Raw genomic sequence first — 13,717 nt, 5'->3', positions numbered from 1 at the left:
TGGGGGTGAGGAGTGGAGTGGGGTGGGGGGGGGGGGGGGGGGGGAAGTTTCGTAGCTGAATTCTCATCCCCAAGTTCAACTTCAAAAATAGAAAAAAGTATACTTTCCTAAATGAGGAAAATACAAAATGCTGCTGGTGTTTTTTAAAAACATTTGTTGTTTTCAATGAGCATCTTAAAAAAGGCAGCATGAATATCAAGCTCAGACCCAATCCTCTGAACTGCTGAGCAGCACATGGCAAGTTACATTACTGCTTTGCCTCAGCTCTTCCACTCAGGACCACTCACTTTCCTTCCTGTTCTGCCTGCGGCAAATGCTACACAGAGAGAATATGCAACAACCAACAGCTCCAAACTCTCCTTGCTTGGATGCTCCTCATCAGGCTGCATTTTAATTTCTGAGTTGTTTGTGGTTTTTGGGGCAGGGGTGGTGGTGAATATAGAGCTAATATAAATCAAGTGGGACTGATCAATGTATTAACAGAAACACTAGGTAAATATGCAGCTTTGCCTTGTCGACATAAGTAGCATATCTATTCTTTAGCTAAACTTACAAATATAGTAGTATCCCTGTGCACCACATGATTAACTAAGTCAACATAACGCACTGCTGAAGATGCACAAGTTTCTCCAATGAAGGGAAGGTCAAGCAGCACTCACTTGCCTAAGAATAGAATTTTATAATTCATTGAAAACAGAATCAGAAAATACTAACATTTTACAGCTCTGGTAAGTACACATTTGTCCTACTTTCATCATCCCATTATGAGGATTTGCATCATGGCACAGTTACAAATTCCAGACTCATAAACCAGAATTATGAAAACCATGATGACAGAGTGAATGAGCACCGACAGAGAAGATCCTCACCCAGGTACACCTGCTGACTCCATGCGGTTCGCTAAGGACACGTCATGCGACCAGACATCATACTGCCACTTCCGGAGGCCGATCACACCGCACAGCACGTTCCCAGAATGAATACCAACCCTCATATTGATATCCACTCCTGTGGCTTCTCTCACCTGCCTATGGATGGAGGAAGGTATTAGAGCATAAGTTACAGTTTTGATTTTCTCTCCTCCTCCTGGAGATCTGTTCAGGTTGAGTCTCATTATACACTTAGTGCAAAGACAAGAGACAAACTTATGAGCTAATGCTTAACTATCCAACTACAGCTAATAAATACACTTTGAACGTTGACAAGAAAACTAAGAATGACTTTATTCAATATCTTCATAGCCTTGATACATTAAAGTGCCTTCTGCGCTATACTTACTTTATTGCTTCACACATGTCGAGTCCCATTTTAACACAGTTCCTGGCATGAACCGGTAAGGACACAGGTAGGCCTGAGACACAGTAGTAACAGTCTCCCAGGATTTTTATTCTCATGCATTCATTCTCCTGTGAAATTACAGTAAACATATTTAACAGGAAAAAATGAACTGCAAGTAGGCGAATGACACCAAACTAGGACTCGTCTGTATCGTTTTGCGAAAGTCAGGCTTCATTCAATCCCTGTTGAAGCAAAGCTTACTTCTCTTTTCTCACATCCAAATGCCTGGACGTTGCTCACTGGAGGGTAACAGAAATTACCACCACAAGCATTTCTGAAATAAAATCATCTTACTAGTTTCTGACTATTCTTGGAACTGTGTGCAATTAGGAAACTATAAATAAAAATAAAATTGTCACAGAGTTTACCATCTAAAGGATGAAATCTACTTATCTCTCTTTTAATCTTTGTCTCTATTAACACCTGAATTCTAGGCAGTTTGTTCACCTTTTCCTCCATTTTTGCATGGCAGTCTCATAAGTAACATTGTGCAGTGTTACAAAACCTGCACAGAATTTAGGGAGAAGTTTGGGATTAAGATGCCCAACCTGGTAGCTTTGCAGAAGCAAAATGGGTTTTTTTTTTTTGTTTCAAATATGACTGAAGAGGAAGCCGGCACACACTACAGTTTGCCATCACTGATAAAAAACCCTGCAATACTATCTGGCAGCAGCAAACTTTTTCCTAACTATGCAACAGAGGATACTGCTGCCCATGACTGGCTGGAGAGAGGAAAGGGGGAGAGCAAAGAGCTCCTCATACCATCTTTTGTTAAAACATTACTGAAGAATTTTAACTACAAAGGTTGCAAGCCAGCCAGGGCTAATTCTGCCAGGCTGTATAGTGTTTGACTGATGAGTAGAGATGGCTTAATTTCGGCCAGCTGACACCTTCAGCTGCCCAACCCTCCCTGCTGTGGGAACAGCCCAGCAATTCTTCAATCAACTCCAAAATCAGCCCAAATCAGTTGCAATTTACCAAACTAAGCTGTTCTCCCTCATCAGTCAAAGCCTTAAGAGAACATCCACCATTCTCCACCATCTTAAGCCATCCAGTAGGTTCTGAGCATCGCAGCAAGCGATAAGCTAGCCCTGTGCTTCAGTTTCAGAGATCAGCAGGGGAACCTAGCCCTAGATTAGAGCTGTTAGACTTCAGTATCCAGCTCAGTGTCCCCGTTAGCCATCAACTTTTATTAGGTAAATTGGAGCCTACAACATTTTTACATTATGGAAAAGATGACTGAGAATACTCCCCAGCAGAACAAAAATAGCACAAAAAGCAGGAATCTCTTCTTACGTCTCGACCACAGAGTTGCAAAAGACCTTGACTCACTAAATCCAGACATTTTTTTAAATAGTGCAATTTGCAGACAGGAGTGAGAAATTAAAAGATATCACTCAAAATCTGGAATCTTTTCTATTTTTCTATCTGAGGGACAGTTGCAAAAAATGACCAAATGTCTTTAACCTCAGCTTCTACTTTGGCATAAAAAGCTCGTGGCAACTAAGACAACATGACTTATTCTGTGTGTTCTTAATAGCTGCTTCACAACAAGACAATTACAATACAATTAGTATGACTCATTTGCCAGTACTTGAGGTTTTAACAGCAACTGAATTCATATAAATACAAAGATTAGCAATGTCATTTAGTCAAAAAGGTCAGCTAGGATTTTAGCCAGGTTTTAATCAGTGATATATTTAAGAATTTACTCAATGACATCCACAAAGGTTTAATTAAAGCAATTTCATTCCTCTGCTATATTAATCATTTTAGCATTTTCCCATTTTTTCTGAAGAATTTTTAGAATTTCACAAAAACAAGACTTTCCAAGTCCATTAATTTTCTAATTTGCATTCAGTATATCAAAATATAGTCAATTATGAAATCAAACCAACATCTTTAAACCATGGGAAGTTTTGCTAGGTAGTCACTAGCCTTGACTTATGCTTTACCAATGCTAAGTTTCTAGAATCAGAATTTGGGTTGGTATTTGTTTTTTTTTGATGTCACATTGGATGCAACAAAATACGGCGTTTCTTTTCCTAAAGCCATATTTGCCTCATAATACTAACAGAAAAATCAATGGATATGACAGAACATATATCCAAGATTAGGATCAGTTTTAGAGGATAACAGAAATCATCACATAGAGTCAATGACGCAAACACGTATATGATACAGTCTCTGTAATCTGAGAACTCAAAAACTGAGTGTGCGATTACAGTTGCAAAGAAATTAGCCTCAAGCAGCATTTGGAAGTGGTAAGAGCTACTGCCAGCCTGAAGGCTCAGTAGTGATGGTATGTCTTAATAGGGACCATGTTAATCTACTTCCCATTCTTACACTTTTCTGTAAGTATCCATTACTAATTATTACTGCTGAGCTAAAGAACTCCTTGGTCTGATGCAGTATGACTGAATTTATGAATTTAAATGTGTGCCTGAGAGTTCTCCATTTGTAGAACCAACAAACAATCCTTCTAACTGAACACAGCAAAGCTCCTCAATAGAGCTTGTATACACAGCTTATGGTCCTATTACAATCATTTATTGCCGTCAGAAAATTTCCTGAACAATACAGATAAACCTCCAGTCTCAAGAATTGGAATTACAGTAACAACTTGCTAAATTTCCCATTTTTGTTTTAAATTTTGTTTTAATGTCATTTTGCTAGTTAGCTTTAAAGCCAAAGCAGTCTTCCTTTCCTGACTTCAGAAGCACTAACACCAACTGTCTTCTGTCTTGCAGAAAAGACTTCTGTTTCCGGTGGTGGCCTTTATCCCTACTGCACAACAAACTGCAACACCTACCTTTGCAATCTGATCAAACTTTCCAAAAAGTTCGTTCAGCATCACTACTAGTTCCTTAGGAGAGCAGTCACTGGCAAGGCGAGTAAATCCTACAATGTCTGCATAAAGAATGCTAGACAAGAACAAAAGGAAAAAACATAATTGAAAAATGAAGATATGTCTATTCTACAGTCAGCTTAAATATCAAAATGCATTTAATAGAAAGTATCTCTCTCTTTGGAAAACAGCTCCAGAAAAAAGGGTTCAAGTATCTCAACTGATTTAGAAGACAGCACATCAGTTCAAGACACATTATCTTCCCCTAACAGGAAAGCAGCTCACTTTAGCCTGAAAGTCTACCTCCAAACTGTAATTTCACTAGACCATATACACTGTTAAGAATCAGCAGCTTATATTAATACAATTACTTCTAGAGTTTCCGCTTACCTAACATTTTGGTGCCTTTTTACATATAGACTGTGGAAGTTGTTGTCGTGCATTTGCCTATTATCATTAGTTTCCTTTAGTCGCTCTATGATTGCTAGCTTCATTTCCATAGAGATATGAGCTGGCAGTATGGATAAAAGCAAATTTTCCTAAAAGGAGAGGGAATAAAATTAATGATGCAAAATTCTTAACATGGTAAATTTGAAACTGCAGGATTTTAGTGACTGCAAGAAGGACTTAAAGAAAATAAAATGCCTTTATTCAAATAGCTTTTGAGTAATGTGTATCAGGTTTTCCAGAAGAGACTTTTACATTTCTCTTCTCAAAAGCAGCGATTTTACAGTTAAGTAAGGGTGTTGCATATTTTTTTCTTTTGTTCCTTGTGACCTAGATGTGACATCTCTCTGTAACCATGAAACACAGAAAAATTCAGTATTCAGTACTACAGTTTCTGGATAAATGAAAACTTATTTTGTCCACCAATCCTAGTGTTATGTTAGCATCATCTGATAAAGCTTCTGGTAAAAGCTTATATTCTATAACAAACAATCTATGCAGTATTAAAAACCCTTGTGAATTCTCAAATGCTGGAAAAGCAGCAACAGATACAAAAGTGTCGACAACATGCTGCTATAGTTTAAATGAACCAGGAACTGATGCCACTGAAATAAAGTCTTTTGAACTGAGTGAGAATACAGACTCTTCAAAAACCACTTGCATTGTTTGACTAACTCAGTGCACCGTTTTACACTGGCTTTGACTTACAAGCCCGTTCTTCAAAGAAGAGCCTGCTAAGTTGCTGGGCAGAAGAGTAAGACAAAGAGAGTACTTTTAACCCAGGAAGGGCTCTACCGCCCCAGAGACAGAGTCACCACAGAAAAGGAAATTGTTGCGTGGAGCAGCTACAAGCAGGAACTTTTTCAGATGGTATTGCCAGCAAGGTCAACATATTGTGTAACTGAGTAAAATGCTGTCCCTTTTGACCAAATCTTTGTCCCCTTTTCCTGAACACCTGATGCAGCAGTATACAGATGGCAGTAAGCTGCCAGGGTTACTTAACCAGTGCCTGCCACCAAAAAGAAATGCCATGTGATCAGAGTGGGAAGAGGGAGTCCTTGAGCATAAGTATTGGACTACAGTAGGTATAGAGAGCAGTCTAGTTTGAGATTGCCCCCAGAAACACCTCCTTCCCCTCCTCTGGCATTTTAATAGCAGGAGAGTCAACCTTGGGAAACAATTTAAACTGACAGCAGAGCCCCAGTGAATGTAACGGGGCCATTTGAGGCTGACACATTACACGGTTTTCAAGGAAGCAAGTGATGATGAACCCTGAACTGCATTTCTCACATCATTTTCACAGAGAAAAAGTGGGTGGCAAAAAGGAGACTCAAAATTGTGTGACAAATTACAACACAAATGAAAAGAAAGCTGTCCATAGACTTAAGCACATCTACACTTCAAACAAGCAACCATAAAAAAAACCAAAAGAACCCATGCAAGTTACCACATCGCCCAAAGAATGAGAGCACACTGCCTGTGTAAGCTGATCAGATGCTTCCCTGGCTGATGCGTGGGGAAATTCTGCCAGGGCTTTCATGCAGATTTGTCATCTCATCTCACAAGATTAGCATCAGAGGACAGATCGCGCTAGCAGTGTGGCATTTTCTTCTTTTCAATTTGACCAAGTCAGTCACTTTTCAGCCCCTTCCTTTTATCTAATAACTGGTGGGCAGAGAACTCGGTACACATCAGCCTTCTAGAGCTGCTGTTCTTAACCCTACTTATACCAGCCCTAGTTTCAGCTTTGATAATTCTTTATAATCCTTCCTCAATAAGAAATTCATGTTCCTTGCTTATTCTTTAAATACCACTGGAGTTAATGGAAATAAATGTTGTCATACTTGTATGCTGTGATCTATTATATGATTTTTTTTTTCTCCCTTAGGCTCCAATTTTCTCCTTCTAGCAAAAGAAAAACAGTTTGTGAGACAAGAAAATACAAGAACAAATAATACTTTGGAATTCAAAACAAAAAAAAAAAATGTGACCGAGGGAAGCATGAAACTAACTGCTGAAATTACGAGTATTTTTCAGGGCATTAAGGGCATGCTCTTTTAAGTTACCTTGGGCGAGTCCCAGTAACATTTTATACTAGGAAAAAAGTAACTAAAACAACTGGCAACTACATTCCTGTTACACATACTGTGATTCTCATATAGACAAGCCACAGAGAACAGCTTCCTCCCTTTAACTTCCTTCTTTTGTTACAAATGGCACACCTTTTATTTTCGACACTAGGTGGGTATCACAAAGATTGGACCATGCCTTTCAACATGCATTAGTCACCAACATTGTAAAATTATACAGACTTTAGAAATGAAAACAAGCAATTCATAACATGAATTAGTTCACTCACTTGTTGTCTCTTTTCAATCTTCAATTTCATTCGGACCTGAATGCACTTTAATGTGTATCTATACAAATCCCACGAAGCAACCTGCATTTGGCGTTTGTGAAATGCACCCATCAAGTTACCACAAAGAAAAATGACAGCATTGGCAAGTAGCTGCACAAGAAGAAAAATATTTACCTGCTGCAGAATAGTCATTGATACTTCACCAATATACATACTAGCCCCTTAAAAACAATCAATCCCAGGTCACGTTCAATTTTTCTCTTACCCTGTCACACACCAAGTCATAGCGTTTCAATTAGCCAGGATGTACCTGGAAAATATAAGCTAACTGTCACAGTCACAGGCATTCCTGTACGAACATACACTAGTATAACGAAACAGAAAATTCTGCTATATCATTTAACATTTATTTGCAGGCACCAGTGTTTGATTTAGGGAGAAACCAGTCTACAAACTCATGCATCAGCGTGCTGTGTGAAGTCTGACACACACCTGCATCAAAAGAGCTGGGGTGCTCCTTTGAACACACCCTATTAATGAGTGTTAGGAACCCTGAAAGCACCCAGTAGCACTCCCAGGCCCTGCTGACTCCCCAGGGCAGCAATGGCCCTTTTGATCCACCCTGTAGGCAGTGCCAGATGAAGTTAGATAGAACCCATCTGAAACAGCACAGATTGGGAAGAATGATTGTGACAAAGTTTGTCATATTTTGAGTAACTTAGTTAAAAGATTAAAATAATAATTCTGCTTCTTCCACTTAAGTCAGAAAACCAAAAATGCATTATAGATGAGAAGAATTGCAATTTTATGAAAAGCATGCAAAACACATTGGGCTCAAGCTCCAAATCCCTGAATTTGGAACATCCATGTGGAAGTTTGGAACTTATCTAAACAGGATAGTTATGCCAATATCAAATGGTAATACGACTAGGATATTTAATTACTTAACCAAGTAGTATATCCTTACCTGAAATAGAATGGGTTCCTTATTTTCCCGAGAAGACATGCTCACCACAATGCTTAGAACAATAATATGGGAGAGAGCAGAAAGAACGCTAATTATGACAGCACCTCTCATCCCAAAGGGCAGCATGGTATAAACTGTGAAGATTATGAATAGAAAGAATGGCACCTTTGGAAAGAAAGAGAGAGATAAAGTTTGAAAGAAAGAGAGAGATAAAGAGAAAAAGAAAGAAAGAAAAAAAAAAGGAATCACACATACATGTTATTAGGGGCCTGCCAAAAAACTACAGAACCCTTTGGAAAGAAAGAGAGAGATAAAGAAAGAAAGAAAGAAAGAAAGAAAGAAAAAAAAAAGGAATCACACATACATGTTATTAGGTGCCTGCCAAAAATCACTACAGAACAAGGAAGAAAGTAACAGGATTCTTGCTCATTTGCAGGCTGAACAATTAAATGTTGACATTTCAAAAGCACAATTTAAAACATAAGGACAGTGGTAGTCCTAAAAGCTTTGAGGGAATTAGCAGCTATAAATTCATAGATAAGACAGTTTAACATGACATATCACCTTTAAGTTTTTCAGTTGTCCTTCATCCTTAATTTATCCATTACAGCTGAAGATGCACTTTGTACATCATGTATCAGGAACAGTGTGTTGCAAGGATAGCAATATTGAATAGAATTAGAAAAATAACTTGGAGAAGGTGAGAAATCTCATTTTAACATCACCTGATCACGGGTGTGTTTACTCTGTATTTGATAAAAACCAAAAATCCAACCAATACTTCCTGGTGCTGACACAAGAGAACAATCATTATTGCCACTAACTACGTATTTAGCTGCACAGGTTTTACAAAACGCACAATGGTCCACTAAACTGCTAGGTAGGGATCAGAAGGAAGGTCTATAAAACTTAAGTCCACATTTATAGATTTGTTATAGTGTTTAGCTCATATATATGGAAACTAACCACCCTGATCAGAGGAAAATATTGGAGCGTTCCTGGCTCAGCTCCATCTCATCATTACAACTCAACTCATGCCGTTCCAGACATGAGCTTCCTTCAAGGAAGTCTCAAGGCCCAGACTGCACTTAAATGTCTTGCCAGAATAGATAGCTTGGTTCGGACAACACTAAACAAACAAGCAAATAAAAGTTTTCATTCAACAAAAGTAATCTTTTCATGTTTATCTTTACTGTTTTAGCTGGACTAAAAAAATCTTTTTCTGCCATACATACAAACCCTATCACACAATGTTCTGAACGCTGTGTAATAGTCTTATAAGCACGGACAAGCAAAGGTCATACCTGCATTTAAACAGTAGCTTTAATTAGTGATAAATTCATAACTTGAGATAAAAGTCTGAAATGAACCTATTCACTTCTACTTTCTAATGTAGGGTCTCCTTATATTTTAGGCTTTAAATCAACATTAATGAATTATTACCACATGACAACAACGCAAGACATTGGCTTGCAGCACTGAAAGCAGCAAAACCAAATCTTGCTTCGTTACATGTTTGTACTTATAGTTAAGAATAGTAAATTTTGTTTTTTCCCCAAGGTAATAGCTTCTTCCTTAAGTTAAAAAATACTGAGTAGCAACTGTAAATACAGTGCTGGATCCAGGCCATAATACAAATCAGATTTTGGTTGTTTAAATGATAATTTATATCTTTCTTTATTTGAAATAAAGAGGGGAAGGGGAAGAGTCAGTAAAACAAGACAAAAAGTCATTTTTATTTCATTAAAAACTCTTCTGTTTACATTATGAGAGCTTAGGAGGAGTTTCCTACAGATTATGATATTTTTGGCATCATGAAATCGCCTGTCTTCTCATCAGAGATACTAAGCAATGAACTTTAGCCACACCCAGCTCTGCCAGGATGTGTCATTAATTCTTATTGTTCACTTCACCTCTCCCATTGATTTGAAAACATGCTCCCTAGGGCACACCCAGCTCTAGAGTCCTTTATACATTTCTTGAACACCACTTCGACCCATATAAATTAACAAAGCAAGTATTATTAATAAAACATTCTCTCAAAGATTAATTCATAGTAATTAAGATTTAGTAAAAATCTTAAATAAAAATACAATTCAATTACAACTTAAAGATGCAATTCCCACACAGATTTATGCAATCATCCAATTTTCTCAGCTGAACGGTATTTTCACTATAATAAAAAATACTAACAAAAATTGACTATAATAAACCAATAAAACCAATTTAGGAAGATGAACCTAAATCTCCAGAAAAAATTATTATGCAGTTGTAACATTCAGAAAAAATAAAGCACACATGTTCATATATACTGACTACCAGTTCTATGTGAGGACCTAAATAAACAAGATATACATACCTGTTCCCAGAGTTGATAATCATTTTCTTTTTCAAAAAGAGATACATATCCTACTATTAAGAAGCAAATCCAAATCGTAACTCCAAATAATGTTAGCCATCTCCGAAATAGGGATTCAATACATAAAAGTAAGTACATGACTGCAAATATGACAAGAGCAGCACATACTGCAATAATGAAGGCAAGATGATAACGTGCTTCCTGCAAAAGCAAAACAAAGTGTTACATTTGGTCTAAATGTCCCCTTTAGAAAAAATGGAAAATGCATCTATACTGTCCTGGAAACAGCTTAGAAAGGAACTCAGGTTAGCAAATTTTAAAGCTAAGTAGTCTAGCTGTGGCAGCATTAACACGTTCAGATATTCACACATACAGAGATAATATAATAAATACTGTTATAGATACCCAGTCTACCCCAGTTCCACCATTATTATTTCCCAAATTAGTGTTTTTGGTTTTGTCTTTTAAGCCAAGTTCTAACTATACTATAATGTACAATGCAGATGTACCCAAAGAAATGCATTTAAGGAGTTCAAGCTTTGCTAAAAAGGAGTGCAACAGCTCTTTTCCTAAGTTTTACAGGAGACGACTTGTAACATAGAAATAGTGTTGCTACTTCTTTCCTTTTTTAAGAAATAAAAGCTAAAAGGGATACAAGTGCAATTGGGTAAGATTAGACTTGTTGCTAAAGAGAGATTTAAAGACACTTTATCATGAAGCACGGCACTTGGAAAGCAGCGTTAAAAGGCAATGAAGGATTATAACAGCTTCCTTATTACCTCTTCACAATGTTATCCTTAAATCAACTCCCCTTTTTACCAGCTGTCAACTGGGCTGGCTGGAACAACACCTAATTTCTTTACAGAAAATTCATATTATGCTACACAACAAAAAATTCTTTAAGCTGCAACTTTCCTATGCCTACAGGATCCCTGCTCTTTGCTAACTATTGATTCAGCAGATCACCTGCTGTACTGGGAGATTCCTGTTGTGGTTTTATTGGGGAAAAAAAAAAAGAATAGGAATTAATATCTACAAATCCTTAAAAAAAATCACCTCAGGAATTCATAACCAATGATCACTGTACTATTTACATTTCTTAGATGACTCTAAAAAGAAAATATGAGAAATGCAGGACATTAATTTATGTTCTTGTTCTTTCCTTGGCCCCTTTATTACTTATTTACTACCGTAGCTACCATTTAGCATAGATTATCAATTGTTCATAACATATAGGAAGGAAAGAACAACCCCTATAGTAACTGTGCCTGTGCCTGACAACAGTCTCCTCTCTTCCCTGCACTTCAAAAACATACACAGCATTACATACACAATTACTTGATTTATTTCAACATCACAACTTTGATACCATGTGGCTCAAAAAATTATTTAGCCAGAAATGTTGTGCTGTTGTGCTGTTATAGTGATTCCTCATCATCTTCAAAAACATCAAACACAAAGAAAAAAGTATACTCACATCAGTGACAAAAAAGATTATAATTAGCGTAGTCCAGAAGATGATTGCAATGGAGAGCAGCAATAGCAGGAGTGGATGCTGCTGGCTTGTATAGCGGTACTTCTCATAGAGCGGGTCTGATATGCTGCAGTCATCATTTTCATTGAAGAAGTATTTACCTTTAGCTGGCATTTTCTCCCAGGTTGGCTGCTATTTCTCTCAGTTCCCAGTGCACACAATAAGACACAGCTGAAGCTACTGCTTCAAAGAGAAATTTTGTCTTTTCGCTGCCGCCTCTGCAATCTTTAGGCACACCGAGTAACCCACGTTCTCTGATTTTACTTCTCATGAGCATTAACTTCAGATTTCCAATGCAATCAAAAGCAAAAGCCTCCCCAAAACCACAGGCGATTCATCATCAGCTCTACACATGAATCTCTAGATCAACTTGTATTTGTGCAGGTAGAAGCTTTTGGCGTGGGTTTTTCTTAATTATTATTTTGCAAGTCTCTAACTCCTTTCCATAAGCTTGAATATCACTTCCTGGGATAAACTCTGCAGAGAGACAGTATTATTAAATTAATGTATTCAGTTAAGTGTACACAGTGTTTCCCAAGGCGGGGGGACAGGGGTACATTCCTTAAACTTCCTATCTGCACGCTCTAACCAGCGAGCAAAAACTGTTTCTTGCTGACAGGGTGGAAGCCCAACAGCCCCGTGCATGGGCAACACTGCCCAGCAGCCACAGAGGCAGGGCTCGGGCAGCGCTTGCCAATGGCTGCTCTGCACACACCACTGCACCTTTCTCTAGCAACTGAAACATTTTCATATGAAACGTACTAAATTTATTTTGTTTCCTTTTGAGCAAATGACATAATTTCCATGAGCATGTTGTGTAACTGAATACTAAAAACTCTTTCAAAGTGACGTGTGTGCCTGTGTGTATGTACATATATATATAAAAAAAAAATCTTTAATCACATACACATTGTTTGTATTCTTTTTCAAAACATGCATCTTGATTTTTAAGAAATCCTTTTTTTATTCCTTTCACACTTTAATTAAAAGGCATAGAAAATGAGAAAAGAATACAGCTGTCCAAGCCAAAATTCATTTAAACTTTTTTTTTTTAAAGATACTTAATATCTAGTTCTATATATTTAATGCAACTTGAATTAATAGTGTTTCCAAGGCAATAGGTGTGTTCTGTTAACAATGAACATTAAGGAATGAAGTGTATTGTTAATTACTAATGACCAATGTTTTTCAAATAGATTCATGAATATAGTTCACTCAATGCCAAGAGACATAAAACAAAAAAAACAGGGGGATGGGATGGAGGGAAGCATGAAAAACAGGATTTCAGAAGAAGTCTTATTAAAACTTGATAACAGAACAACAGCTTCTTTGCCACTTGACTGCCGTCACCATGGTGCCCAAGGCCATTGCTCTGGGGAGAAAGAACCCACTAAAAGACTTGTAGAAAAGCCAAATCCTAACCAGTTACTCTCAAAAGGCAAAATGCTTAACTACACACATGCGTTTAGACTGCATTCACACTACAACCAGAAGTGGTGTTAAGGAAAAAGTTTCAGAAACCATACTGAGTGATTTAGCCTATGTAAAGGGAGACAAACACTAGCATACTACCCAATTATTAATGACCAAGCAGGCAAAACCAGATATACCAATACTGAGACTGGACAGAAAAAAAGTGAACTTTTGCAGCAAAATGAGTAACTACAACTACTTGCCCAGAGTATATCACAAACTTGGATTAATCACAAGAAGAGAAAAGACCCTATTGCATCACTTTTATTCAGTAACACCCAGAATAAACTCACATACGTATTAAAAACTGAAATAAAATTGAAGACATCTTTCAATACATCTTTCCCATGTATAGTTAATGGTACACTTAATATCTCACCTGTACTGATTAT

General features: G+C 37.4%; 1 protein-coding gene across 1 annotated transcript in view; it reads right to left on the bottom strand.

Moving 5' to 3' along the window:
• The window catches only part of ADCY7 (adenylate cyclase 7), a 32,452-nt gene extending 20,486 nt beyond the window's left edge, over window positions 1-11,966 (bottom strand). Inside the window, exons 1-8 of the mRNA XM_019471382.1 lie at window positions 11,796-11,966; window positions 10,319-10,519; window positions 7,960-8,124; window positions 6,993-7,142; window positions 4,577-4,725; window positions 4,151-4,262; window positions 1,279-1,406; window positions 870-1,028 (exon numbers count right to left, since the gene is read on the bottom strand). Of these exons, the coding sequence (XP_019326927.1) occupies window positions 870-1,028; window positions 1,279-1,406; window positions 4,151-4,262; window positions 4,577-4,725; window positions 6,993-7,142; window positions 7,960-8,124; window positions 10,319-10,519; window positions 11,796-11,966 (1,235 nt within the window). The remainder of the gene's footprint in view (window positions 1-869; window positions 1,029-1,278; window positions 1,407-4,150; window positions 4,263-4,576; window positions 4,726-6,992; window positions 7,143-7,959; window positions 8,125-10,318; window positions 10,520-11,795) is intronic.
• Between the last annotated feature and the right edge of the window lie 1,751 nt (window positions 11,967-13,717).

Source organism: Aptenodytes forsteri, unplaced genomic scaffold (genome assembly GCF_000699145.1).
Source record: "Aptenodytes forsteri isolate BGI_AS27 unplaced genomic scaffold, ASM69914v1 Scaffold33, whole genome shotgun sequence".
Classification (NCBI taxonomy): domain Eukaryota; kingdom Metazoa; phylum Chordata; class Aves; order Sphenisciformes; family Spheniscidae; genus Aptenodytes; species Aptenodytes forsteri.
Note: the sequence above shows the minus strand (reverse complement) of the source record. Positions and strands in the feature narration are given on the sequence as shown.